Source organism: Xiphias gladius, chromosome 16, assembly GCF_016859285.1.
Source record: "Xiphias gladius isolate SHS-SW01 ecotype Sanya breed wild chromosome 16, ASM1685928v1, whole genome shotgun sequence".
Taxonomy (NCBI): domain Eukaryota; kingdom Metazoa; phylum Chordata; class Actinopteri; order Istiophoriformes; family Xiphiidae; genus Xiphias; species Xiphias gladius.
Window position 1 is genome coordinate 16,641,789 of NC_053415.1, and position 14,264 is coordinate 16,656,052.

Sequence of the window (14,264 nt, forward strand, 5' to 3'; positions counted from 1 at the left end):
TGGAGACTGTGTTTTCAACAAAGCTTAGCTTGATTTGCTAGTTAGCGACAGCTAACAAAATCTGCTAACAATAGTTGACATTTATTATCTAGAAATGAGAAGCATGCTGCTTTTATCCTTCTTCTGAAATCAAGAACTCATTGTTTTAACTATTATTAAGACTTAAGATTGGTAAATCTGCCACCGTTCTCACTGGAAACTGCATATGTACCATGTGAGAATAAATATCTTGACAAGTGTAGCGACAGGGGGCAGGGTCTAGCAAACAGTTCATTCTTGAGGAGGATTCTAAGATTATAGTCACAGAAGTAGTAGCGTAGTACTTTTGTGCTACACCCATGTTCCTTAATGATTTTGCTATTTTCCCCCCATTTTCCCTTACACTTTATTATTACTGCAAGATTTTCTAAACTGTGGTCATTACAGAACCTAGTTTATGTTGAACTACGTTGGCCAAAGCTTCCTTCAGCAGTGAACACAAAACTTGAGTAAATAGAAACATAAAATCCCTTGGTACTGTATATTGTGCATTAAAAAAAAAAAAGATTAAAAAAAAAATAAAAAAAAAATACAGGCCTTACTAATAGCAGCACCTTGGCAACACATTGTCATAAATTCACAAGAGATCATATTAACAAACACAACATTTTGACATGAGAACTTAATAGATACGTAATTGTTTCCCTGTGCCCATACAATGCACAACATCTTTATGTCTGTATTGCATAACACATAAATATGTGAAAACAGATATTACATATTAACACATACAAAAGAGGACTGTTCTGTTTCTTAGACTTGGTTAGGTGCGGGTCTCATCTGATCATGTTTGTGTGTTGTTTTACAGATAATACACCCTGCTGTGCGTTTAGATCCCACACTGCAACCTTCAACTCCTGTCTTCTACTTTTTTTCCATCACCCATTTTTTCTCTGTTGAAGAGGGCTCCCACATGTCTCTTTTATGGCTCCAAGGCATGATCTTTACTCTGCCCTTTTTTCTTGTTTTACTCTATATCCTGTCCTTATTATCAGTAAAAGCTCTTGAGAATAGTCTGCAGACCTTTCTTCGGAGTTTGCTGTACTGGTTGTTCACTGTGTTTTGTTTGATGACCTGCTTGCTTTCCCTGTCTCCTGAGGAAGTGCTGTGCTGTTCAGCAGATTTGTGTTAGTGTTAGTGCGTGCATGAATGTAGGGTACTAAAGTAAGACTGACGAGTACACTATCTATATATACTGTTGGCTACAAACACGATAATAATTATCTATCTGAAGTAGTTTTTCCATTTCCTACACAAGAATCACAAAGAGTTGGTGTGTATGTGTGTGGTGGGTTGTGGGATGTATCAAGCAAAAGAGCACAGCAACTTTGTTATTCATCTTTTATCTTTTCTTCCTTTTCCTTTGTCTTCATCCTCACCCTTTTTCCCCATTCACCTATTTTACCCTCCTCTCTCCCAGTTTCCCAAATGAACCTCTTCATCCCTCATTCTGACTCATCAACAGCTCTCACAGAGAAGAACAAAGGAGTGAAGTATATGAATGGGCAGGGTAATGGACAATAAGTATGAGAGAGACAGGTGTAGGTTTATCTCGCTTTCTATTACTTCCTGACCCAATATGCCTGCATGTGTTGCAGGCATATTGGGTCAGTAAGTGACATCTGCTTTGTGATGAGACTGGACTCAAATGAAGTGGAGCTGAGGATCGCCCACTTTGCCTTTCAGCAGTACTCTCATACCCTTTTTACACCAGAATTAGCACGGATATGCAGGTTTTTTTAAATGTGGGTACACCCACTAAAAAAGGCAATTACTCCTTTCCCTTTGCCAGTAGATGAGTTCTCCCAGGGACAACCCTGCAGACTATTACAACAGGAAGGGACGGCATTCAATTATCCTACACGCAGTGATGGACCAAAATTTCTAGTAAGCATGACTTTCTATAAAAGATAGTTTATTGTAGGGCCATCCCTACACAGAGGACTGAGAGTTGAGCTGCTATCCACTGTGTAAACTGGTAAAATGGATCCGTCGCGACTTTTTGTATCCGCAGGTTGGTGCTTCTGTCAGTGTTTGAACCTCCATGTGAGAGGTTTTGGTCGGTAAATGTGTGGTAAATTTATTTTGGGGCTCCTCTCACTCTTTCCAAGAGGAGGAAAAGGGGCAAAAATGACCATGTCCACCCGGTTGTCATGTTTCCATCACTGCCAAGCTGGAGCCGATAAATACCCCTGACTACTGCAGATTAATTTGACCTGGGAATCAATGCCAATTGTACCCTTTCCCACTGAACACAAAAGCCAGATGTTAGTGGGTGTCAGTGGGTTTTTTTGTTCAATGTGAAAGGGGCTTTAGTTTCACAGAATAATTAACAATAATTACCCTACTGACTTTGCCAAATGGCCTTTCGCTTTGTAGCAAAAACCCATATACACACATACACACACACACACACACACACACACACACTTAAGACCATTGAACATTATAAAGGAGTAAACACTTCAGCTGTGGCTGAACATCTGCAGTGCTAGGCAGTAGTATTGTGAATGTCATACACTAGAGGGAAAAGGTATGTGGACTACCCTGGTCCATATAATTTTTGTGCTTATAGATTGATGCTGTTTTTCTTTAGGTTTGGGCCCTTCCAGTTAAGGGAAATCTTAGTTGTACAGTGTTTTACAGTACAGCAATAGTTCGATGAAGGCCTTTCCTGATTCAACATAAGGGTGCGCCTGAGCAGAGAGCAAAGCCCAAAAAAAGGGTTTCTGGGTATGGTTTGGAAAAATTTGACTCAACCGCATCAAACATTTTTGGGATGAATTGTTTTGCTGTCTGTGAGCCAGGCTTTATTGCTCATCATTGGCGACCAACTTCACTGATGCTTTTGTGGCTGAATGGGAGCAAACCCCTGCAGCCATTTTCCAAATCTTGTGCAACACCTTCCTGGAAAAGCAAAGGGTAGTATGGTAGCAAATTAAAGCCCAAGGTTTTGGAGTAAAATGTCCAACAAGCACAAATGAATATCCAGATACTTTGTTCAGGTGTCTACATACTTTTGACTATCAAGTGTAGCTAGTAGGGTCAACCTGTCATAGGGGTTTCTGCCTCACCATAGTTTGTTGCATTATTTGCCAGCAGACATAAATGAATTCAAATATATGTGAGAGAGAAGCTTCTTCATTGATATTGTCATTGTTACACACCATTGACAATTACTCCTTCATTTCGATTGGCCAGCAGCCAGTGGCAAAAGTTAGACATTTCCAAACTGAGACTAAGCTACCACCAGACTCTCACTGAAGTAAACAACAGAGCCAGAAACTCGCACCCTTTACTCTAAACAAGTAGGCATTTTAAATAGGCACATAAACACACAAGTGCAAACAAATGCAGAGAAACACAATGAAATGACATCTATGTGGGTGCATACATGTGTTATTCGTGTTGCTGAAAGGAGAGAGCTCGTGCTTATGTGAGCCAGAACATTTGTAGCCGTGGTAACATCCAGAGGGCACTGTGAATCTCTCCATTTACTCATGTAATCATCTTCTCCCATGACAAGACCACAACAGAGAGCACAAAGTGTTGGGTGGCTGGATCTTCGCTATCTGCTGTTTTTGTTCCATCTTTAAAAACCATGTTCCCATAAACACTCATGTGAAAACATTGAACACACAAACAAACACTGGTATTTGATTTCCTGTTACTTATTTTTTCTTTAAGGATTCTTTACTGCTCCTGCAACTTCAATAGCCATCTCACACAGTGTAGAGAGATGTTAAAAGTTCGGGTGCATGCAAAATGTACAGATCAGACTTCATAAATTATGATCTTTTTCTCTTTTTCTGTCATCTTTGCAAAATCTCTTTTCCTACATTATTGTGTCCTCATGTCCCCCACACTTGTATCCCTGTGTGACTGGACTTAAAAGGCCAGCTTGAGGGATGACAACCGTCGCTCACATCAGAGGGTGGAGAGAGTCAGGGAAGATCAGGAGTGGAGAGAGATGAAAGCAAAAATTGCAGATGAGGTAGAGCAGGAAGAGAGTAGTTTTAAAGATTTATAAAGGATTGAGAGCTTCTGTGTCAGTCAAAAAAAGTAGAATAACAGACACGTTTTTCCTCAAATCCACACATAAGCACCTCCATCTCAAAATTCGAAAGATTATTTGATTTTTCCGTAAAAAAGGTTTTAATCACTAGTACTTAGAGATTCCAGTTTCTAAGAATGTGAAACAATAAAGAAAATTAGCTTAATTCATTCATAAATCTTTAAGTCTTTTATTTTATGGTAATAGAAATTTGGTTCATTGAGTTGCAGTGAACACATGCACAGTTTTTTGCAGAGGTGAAGTGATTAAATATGATTCAAAATTTTTTGAATATCCCATCCCTATTCCAATCAACTTCGACACACTTTCTCTGGCAGTTGGTGTTAGTGAGGGAAATTAAATAAGATTAGATCGCGACTATTTTCAGTTTGGGATTGATATACATTTGGTGTGATGGTGAGTATTTACTGCAGCAGGACGCTGAAAGGGATATTTATTTATATAAACCACCATGTTCATCATAATGAAGAAACATTCAATTGCATGGTGCAGCTCATTAATGTGTTTTGTAATAGTTTTTTAATTAAAAAAAACACACTTTCTTTTGTGTGTGTGCACGAGAATGCCATCTCATGCTGTTCTTAATCCTTCCCAGATTGAGGTCAGTGGGGCTATTGGAGGATCTCGGTGTGTTTACAACCTCGTCCCAACCCTTGGACACACTCACTGACATTGGCTGGTGCTATCTGATTGGTTCTATCTTCCACATATATCTGTGTTTAGGGATCTGATTGGCCCAGAGGATTTCACATATTAAATATCTCCATAAGAAGTGGGCCAAGGGACATGAAGAATCAGCTGTTTGCTGTTTTCACATTCTGTGCCGCAGGTGTGGGGTCCACAGAGTGGATGGCAATCAGGTTCAAAACTGGGTTGGTGTTGGGGATTGCGGTTGTTATAGAAACTACCGGGTGTTCTCAGAGGCCCCCAGCATCATGTGGGAGGGTTGCTATGGCAATGGCAGGTTGTAGCGTAGGTGTGTTGTTGTTGTGGTAATAGTATGTATGTGTGGGGCTGCCATTCACCCAGTGTTGACTGGAGAGTCAGAGTTGATATTATATTATTTATATATTATATTATTTATATAATATATATCTATAATATAATGTTATATTATATGTGTGTGTGTATGTATGTGTGTGTGCATGTGTGTTTATGTGTATGGATGTATGCGTATGTGTGTATATGTGTGTGTATGGATGTATGTGTATTTATATATACATATAAATATATGTGTGTGTGTGTGTGTGTGTGTGTGTGTGTGTGTGTGTGTGTGTGTGTGTGTGTGTGTGTGTGTGTGTGTGTGTTAATGGATGTATGCGTATGTGTGTATATGTGTGTATATGTGTGTGTATGGATGTATGCGTATGTGTGTATATGGATATGGATGTATGCGTATTTATATATACATATAAATATATATGTGTGTGTGTATGTATAAATATGTGTGTGTGTGTGTGTGTGTGTGTGTCTGTATATATACGTGTATGTGTGTATGTATACGTATGTGTGTTTATATATGTGTACGTGTTTACGTGTATGTATGTTTATACATGTGTACGTGTTTATGTGTATGTATGTTTATATATGTTTACGTGTATATTTACATGTACTTATATGTGTATATATGTATACGTATGTATGTGTACGTGTATATATTATACGTATGTATGTATGTATATGTACATATGTATGTGTATATATATGTGTGTATATGTATGTATAATCACAATATGATTCCAGTGAAAATTTGTAAATTTTAATAATGAAGAATTATCACCCGGCAGTTACAGCCATTAGGAGAGGCAGATTGCTCAGCCTTAACCTGTTAAAAATAAAGCATATGAATATAAACTCTGATACAGGTCCAGTATGATTCCCATGTCTTTCATTATATCATAAAACCAACAAACAAATATAGTTTTATTGCTACCCATGACTACAATTAACCTCCCTTGCTGCTAAACTGTTTATCAGGCACTGAAGGTAATTTAGAAGTGGATTAGATTACATGTTCAGTCAGACCTCGTCAGTATTTTCAAGATTGCTTGAAGCTTTCACGTAACTGTTAACTCTTGTCTGGGCTTACTGTATATATGTATCTCCAGAATGTAGCATCTCATTAGAGTGCCACTATGTCTGACCCACCTGATTAGTCTCTTTATTTTCCTGCTACTGCTGTTTTAACGCTGTTTCTTGTTTGAATGTCTTGTGAAACTCCAATAACCAGATGTCAAGCCTCTTTTCTCCTCCCCCTCAATCTTTTTTTCTCTGATCTCTCTGCCTTTGTTCCCGCCATTTGTTTCATTAGTGGTGTCTGTTTCTCTTTTCCTGCAATCCCCCTCTCTCAATGAGAATCATGTTTTTATGTACAGACACATGAGCACACACACACAGACAGACACATGTTTACTTTGAGTGCATGCATATAGTATGTACTTGCATACATTCTGAAGAACGCAGGGATAAAGCCTTTTTCCTGCATCCATGTTTGGTCATAGCAGGTGAGTTGAGGAGAAGCAGAGACCTCAAGCATGCTGATTTGTAGTCTTTACAATGACAATCCCTTAAGAGCCTGGTTAGCCAAACATCTTGACAAAGCACGCCACTAGCATATACTCATATAAAGCAATTTGATTTTCTGGTTTCTAAGAAGGGCTCACAGTCACAACATGGCAATGCAAGAAAGCTTCTCTCTTCATTATTCACTAAATTCATCTTATCCCGGCCTAGCTTAAATGGTTGTATGCTGTCCATTGTGAACGCTGAACACTGACGTGTCTGTATATTCTCTGTTTTCCAAGCATTGTGCACATATGAACGTATGTTTGTATGTCTTTAGACCATCCATATGTCTGCTGCCTCAAGTACTGCATTGTGTAAATGATAGGGAGACAAACAGGATATCAGTCTTGTGAAGCCAAACACATCTAAACACAGCAGCGAGAGCTCACACTCAGCATATTGGAACTACTTTTTTTTTTTTTTTTATTATGACCTTAAGACCTCTCTTCTTTTTGGTTGTAATTAATGCATGACGGTTTGGAATCTTAGGTCCAGTGCTATCTATCAGTCTCTCTCTTCCACACACAGGGCACAGCAGTGCCCTGGTACACATCCAAAAATACTTCTTTAGCTAATACAGGCTCCTTTTTAAAAGCTATATGTGTTTATTTCTGTGTTCTGAGTGTTTCCAGCCTGCTTTCTGAAACGATCACATCTTGATGTCTCTGTTGCTTCCTTACACTTGACTGTCCCCCTCTCTCATCTCCCCTGTTCGCAACCATCTGGCTTGAAGTCCGTCCTCTGTTCTCAGTTGTATTGTAGATAAAAGGGCTGGCCGGAATTTATTGCGGCGATTTTAACTCGCAGTTTATATATTTAGTATGTGTGATTAAAAAAATGTTTGAGAAGTTTGGTGAGAGGGAACACGGCTGTAAGATGCCAGTGTGAAGCTGTTATCTTTGCTATACTAAACCATATGGGATATAATCAGTCTGAAAGAAGTGCCAGAGGGGTCTCTGGAGGCATCTGGGTGTGCGAGATAGAGAAAATGCCATCAACGCACTGTGACGTGTGAAAGTCGTGTATGAAAAAGCAAATAGAGAGCAGTCACCTCAGAACAGAAGCTTGGTTGCATTAACACCTTTTCCTCACAATGGGGAATAAATCAGATTTTGAACCACTTACAGCAGAATTACATGGTATTTGAGGATTTTTTTTATATACAGGTATAGGGTTCTAATCTGCCCCTACATCTCCAAAAACCTCCACACATTCCAACTCTAAGTGCTAATGACTTCTTCTGACTTCTTCTTTTTTTTATTTTTGCAGTCATCGCTGACTCCTTGACAATAACAGCGCCAGCGCAGACTCTGTCCAAGGTGGAGGGCGACACACTACAGCTTACCTGTGAGGTGTCTCGGACCACAATGCAGCACACTCACTTGTCAGTGGGTTGGTATCTTCGATCTCCGGAGGATGCGGCTGCCCCACCTCAGGAGCTGGTCACCTTGTCAAGGGACTTTGTTCTCCGCTCTGGGGGACCGTACCGGCAGAGGATGGCAGCAGGGGACCTCAGGCTGGATAAAACCAGTGCTACGGCCTACAGGCTGACCATTCACAAGCTGCAGCCAGTGGACCAGGGCCTGCTCTACTGCCAGGCTGCTGAGTGGATTCAGGACCCAGACGGCAGCTGGTTTGCCATGACCCGCAAGCAGAGCGACAAGACTCAGCTCCGCATTCAGCCTGCTGGTGAGTAAAGGGAGGAGATTCTGTGAAAAAGAGGAATGAGAGAGGGTAAAGGCTGGTCTACTCTTAGGTCCCTGTCTTTTTGACAAGCACACGCATGCATGTGGGCCGGCTTCCTCTGATTGCTGATCAGTATCTAACACTAAGCTCATTAGCTTACTAAAACGGGCTTAACTAAACCTCCACAGACCCCCACTTTTGTATTTGTGTCTTTTTGATGGGCAAAATTACAAGCACATCCAAGAATAATTTAACGAGCTCCAAACAGCGTGGGTGTTTGACATGGGAGACCTATGGCTTGCACATTTAAAATCTCTCCAGGCTATGAGTGGCCCAGAGATCAGTAGCCAAGAATGGGTTTTTCAATCACTCCTCGCCAACAATTAAACCAGTCTAGTTTTGCGTGAGTGCATTAGTGGGAAAAACCATGCTGGTTAAGGGAATTTGCAGCACTGAAAGAGGGGATTGTCTAATGGAAGGGACTTACCAACTGAAGGAGGAAGAGGAAGTGGGAGGGAAGGGTGGCAGAGGGGACATGGGGTTGAGTAAGTAACAAGGGGTGCATCATAGAAGTATGGGGGAAACTGTTGAGGTGGCTAATGGAGGAATATGCCTCATATGATAATCATTTAATAAGCTGTCGACATCTAGACTTGATGGACCAGAAACACAGACAGCTTTACGACTCCTCACACGTCCTCATATTCTCCCACCTGATTTGACCCCATCACATCTGTTTTGCTGTATTCTACATACATAGAGAACCTCTTTGTATGCTTCTAAGGAAGGGCCATGGAGATTGGTGATGAACTGTTTTGACATTGGCTCAATTACCAAGGCAGCACACAGCGGCAAGTGTTATGGCAGTAAGTCACCTCAAAGAAGAATCATTTTGCCTTTCTTCATTAAGCATCAGTTCTGCTCTGGACCAGTACAACTTGATGGTGCCCCAGATAGTGCTGGGTAGATGAGAAGGAGAGTGGTAACTCAGATGTTTAGCAGGTTTGTCAGATGAGCTCCTACCTCAGGGAGGAGACAAAAGGCACAAAGAGCTCCCCTCTCAGCACCCATCGTCACTCTTTGTCTTCTCTGTAATCTATAATGGATGGAGGTGTTGTTGCGTGACAAAGAGAATACTGCAGAATTGTGCTATAGTGCACGGCTGTGGGTGTGAGTGCTCAAACTCAAGTGTGTGTGTGAATTTATTTTGATTTCTTCTTGTGTTCTTACTTATTACCCAATGAGGGCACAACTTGGATACCTTTAGGCTAAACTTGTTTATTTGATGTGTGCACCTGTCCAAGTGCATATTTGACAGAAAAATTCAGAGAGAGGAAGCAGCTCCTTCATTAGACTCCTATTATAAAAGATGGAGTAGATCTCAAGACAGCCCCATCACTAGCTAATCACCCACAGCCGGCATCAGGGAGAGGAGCAGAATCCTAATGTACCTCTCATTCTCTGTTTTAGTATCTCTCTCTTTCTTTCTCTTTTTCTCTCACCTCCTCCTTTGTTTCCCACTCTCACATCAACTCTCATTTTCTGCAGTCAGTCATGTTTCATCACTGCATTTTTTTTCCCATTCCCTCAGTTTTTCTCCATCACCCCCTTCCTCCTTACTCCGTCTGGTACTTGAGCTGGGTATTGTTTTCTATCCCGAGTCTCTGCATCCTCTCAGTTGGACTCCCTCTATAAAACATGGACCCAATAGAGCTCCATGCTGAGTAGTGACCAGATCTTGTCAATGCAGGTCATGGCTCTTTTAGCTTGGCTCCCCTTCCTTAACATTTAACGACATTCAAATGTCATAATACGATGTCTTGCTGTGCTGCTGCTTTGTTGTAGCAAGGCTGTTCTTTGTTTTGGCATCAGTGGATTGTTTTCTTCAAGCCTATGCCATTATATGCATTCATATGTGTACTGGGGCTGCCAGTAATAATTATTCATTGTTAATTAATCGAGTGATGATTTTTGGGGGGGGAATTGTGTTTTGGTTTTTTTGTTTTGTTTATGAAATGTCAAAAATAGAACAAAACTTCCAAGGAGTCATACTAAAACCAAAAATATCTAATTTACAATGATCATTACTGAAGAGCTGGAGCCAGAAAATGTTTGCCTTTTTGCCTTGAACTATACATTTGTTATCAAAATTGTAAACAATTAATTTCGTATTTATTGGTAGATCCTGATTGTTTCCGTACAAGTAAATGTACTTTATATGTTTTTATGTAAATATTTAGTATGTGCGAGCATTCATGTGTTTTGGTATGTCAAAGGACCCCACCCCCCACCAAGAGCCCCCAAATAATACTGTTCCCCTGCATAATGAGCTCTATACCAACGGCAGGCTTTGAACTTTTCCATGAGTATGTTTCTCAGGAAGTCTGTTTAAAGTCTTTGTAATTACAGCTCAGGGCTATCACCTCACTGAGAGGCAAAGCAGCCGTCTCTCATACATACTGTGCTCATCATCTGGAAATTAATACAGCAAATAAAACCGAACACACAGCCATGTACACACATGCAAACACAACAGCACATGCGCAGGCAAGAAGTGTAATTTGGCCAAGTGGAGGAGCTAGCACAAGCAGTGTTTACTCTTAGTCTGTTCTGTCTTAGACCTTGCAGGAGGAGGAAGAGAGAGTGCCTGACTCTGTTTCAGACTGCTGAAGAGAATTTTAATTAGATGTTTTTTATTGCAGAGGTGAAACCAAGAGGGGAGAGAGAGCTAAGCTCTCTGAAAGATCAGCATTTTACCGGAGCGATGGACCGTGTGACCTCAACATTCTCTAGTTTCTATTCTCTCTCTCGTTGGCACTAACTGATGCTATTTTATTGCCCCCTCCCATCCCTGACCAACTCAACCCCCACCTTAAGCACCCACCCCCTCAATCTTCTCACTTTCTCTCTTTTAGCATGCAGGTTCAGCATCCCAGATTGTGGATTTTTAAGAGAACGCAGCAGTGTTATGCATTTCATTTGTAGCCCATATTTATCAGTCTTATTTTAGAAATCAGAAACAAGTTGTTTGGGAACGTAACAAATGTCTCTCCCACACCGAGGCTCTTTCAATTCTGTTGTGTTATTTAAAATCAGATGCTGTGTTTGTACATTTACTGGTATTTGATAAAGAAAAGAAATTCTTGTCTTTCTAAGCTACAATTACATATGTGCAACATTCAAAAAGGGATTTTTTTTCTTTTTTGCTTCATATATCACAGTTATATCAGTGAGAGTTTCCGCTACAGTACTTAACTTTTTTTTTTTGTTTACAGGCACCTGACCACATTTCTGATTATTTTACTAAACATTCCTTTAACCTTGATGTTTCCTTTGTTTTCCACCATCTCTTTCACTCAGATCGGGACTTCAGCATCCAGGTGAGCACGGAGCGACGGTCCTTCACGGCCGGTGAGCCGCTGGAGCTTCGCTGCACCATTGAGGCCCAGAATGTCCCCGAGCGTTTCTTCTCGGTGTCGTGGGTCTTCAGCAGCTCACCGGTGGCCGTGGTGGGCCCCAGTGCCGTGCCTGTCCTGGGCCCCGATTATGTCGCCCGTGAGGCAGCTGGTCACATGACCATACGTAAAGAGAGCATCAACGTGCACCTGCTCAAGCTGCAGCATCTACGCCCCGAGGATGCTGGGAAATACATCTGCCGCGTGACTGAGCGGGAGAAGACACCCACGGGAGACTTCATCGACCGCAGCAAGAGGTCTCGCAATGTCCAGATCACAGTCCAGCCACTCAGTGAGTAATAATCTGTTCACGAGGCCACTAGTTTACTTCTCCTGTCCTGTCCTTGGTTGTCCATTACACCAGGAATGACGAGCTTTTCATAATAAGAGTTTTATCTTCATATAAGCAGTGGAGAATGTCATGCTGTGCTCCGCTCCAGCCTCTCTCTCTTTCTCTCTGTCGCTCTCCGCCATCGCTCTCCCTACAAGGTGGCCTATAACAGATAGCTGCACAGTCTCTATTGTTAGCTGTGAGTAAGAAGGGAGAGGATAATGGTGCTCTTATTCCTGATGTATTTTCTGTTTGAGTGGATTGCTAAGGATTGGTAATGCAGCATTATGGTCCTTCCCATTTACTTGGTTTAGCTGGGAGGGGGGTAACACTATAGTAGGATAATGGAGAGCTGAGGAGTTCAGAGTCAAGGAGGCTGAGCTAACAGCCATGAAATGAAACCGTGGAAAAAGAAAAGAAGCAGAGAAAGGGGCCTTGTTCTCCAGGGCCCTCTAAGTGGTTCCCTAGGCTAAATTAATGTGCTCTGTTGGGGCAGTTCTCCTCAGATGGGTTAAGCAAGATTGGCTGGTGGGGTTGTGTCAGGCTTGCAGCTGATTGATGCAAGTTTACAGTCAAACCTGACAATCCTCTCATCTGTCACTGAGATTGCTGTAAGCGACAGCAGGAAAACTCACTTCCATCAGTTCGGGTCATGTCCTCCATCCCCTCTTCTCTTTATACCTCCATGTCTCCCAGGACTGGAATAGTGTATGGAGCCAGCTGCTACCAGTATAATAAAGCATAATAACCACAGAGTAGTATCTGCTCTCAAGCAGCCAACGTTACCTTATCCTGACCGCTCTGCACCCTCTGCTAAATCAGCCCAAAACAATGGCCCCAAGCCTGCAGCACTCTCCTGGGAACCTCTCTGTATGGGAGTTTTTGTTTTTCCAACAAAAGACCTTAATGCCCTATAAAAGATGTTTATAGTGTTTACACAGTATAATAGCCATGGTTATTGGAGCAGAACTTCCATGAAACACAGCAGTAGCGGTGAGGCAGCATTTATATCATGCACAAACTGGCCACCCATGTCTGCCTTCTCTTACCTGCATACACACACACACACACACAGACACACACACACACGCACAGTTTCATCACTCTAATTGTGGGAATTGGGTGAGAGTCTGTAATGGGGTGCGACAGGGGTTAAAGTTGAGGAGTCAGGCAAACGTCACAGCAAAAAAACAAAGGTAAACAAATTCCAAATTTGATATGATATATCAGCGTTGATGGATGAGTTTACCTTTGCAATGAAAAAGAGAGAGAGAGCTTACATGCCCCACTGAATCTCTACCATACAGATAGAAATGACAAGACCAATAGTAAAGAAAAAAGCGAGGGGCTGTACTGAAAAATGGGGAGAAAATGCTTTCTGTAGTTCAAAAAAAAAGTCAGAGCAGCTAGTGGGGAAAATGTAAAACAAAATCAAGAATTAATGTTCAAAGAGAACCAAAAAGGAAAGTTAGAGTAACAGAAAGCTGTCCAGAAACTAGACAATTTTAATGGAGGGAGGATGTATGTATCTACATTTATAACTGTCTAACAATCTTCTCTTCACATCTCAGTATCAAAAAATGATAGAACATTTGTAGCTGTGGAAAAACTATGGAGCTGTTTAAAATTAAAGACAGAGAGGAACAAGAAAAGGATGAAGGTTTTTCCCTTTGTTCATTTGAGAATGATAGAAGTAAGAAGCAAGTTTATTCCATATTCACAGAGAGCTCATGCTTATTAGGAGGACCAGCAAGCTGAGAGGGAAGCAGCAGAGCTTGGCCTCAGGGGAGGGGTAAAAAAAAAGGAGAAACCTTGAGCCACACTCCCAAGAGACAGCAGTGTTGGCCCCAAAGGACTAAGAGAGCTTTTCGGTCAACCACATCTCCTTAATGTTTGATGGACGCTGAAGTGATGAGAGTCAAGATAAAGCAGAAAAACCCGAGCAGCAGAGCCAGTAAAGACTTTTATCCTCCTCTTATTCTGAAGTTTTGCTGAGCCATGAGATCCCCAGTCTTCTTTACTATTGCCCATTTGGACTTGGTCAACAAGCTACACAGTGTTCAGAAAGAGAATCTCAATCCACATACAGAAACTCACCAGGGCCTCTTCTCTG

At 41.4% G+C, this 14,264-nt stretch overlaps 1 protein-coding gene across 1 annotated transcript in view; it reads left to right on the top strand.

Annotated features, from left to right (window-relative positions):
- The window catches only part of igsf3 (immunoglobulin superfamily, member 3), a 72,569-nt gene that overhangs the window by 34,895 nt on the left and 23,410 nt on the right, over nucleotides 1–14,264 (top strand). Inside the window, exons 4-5 of the mRNA XM_040148978.1 lie at nucleotides 7,949–8,368; nucleotides 11,726–12,112. Coding sequence (XP_040004912.1) covers nucleotides 7,949–8,368; nucleotides 11,726–12,112 — 807 coding nt within the window. The remainder of the gene's footprint in view (nucleotides 1–7,948; nucleotides 8,369–11,725; nucleotides 12,113–14,264) is intronic.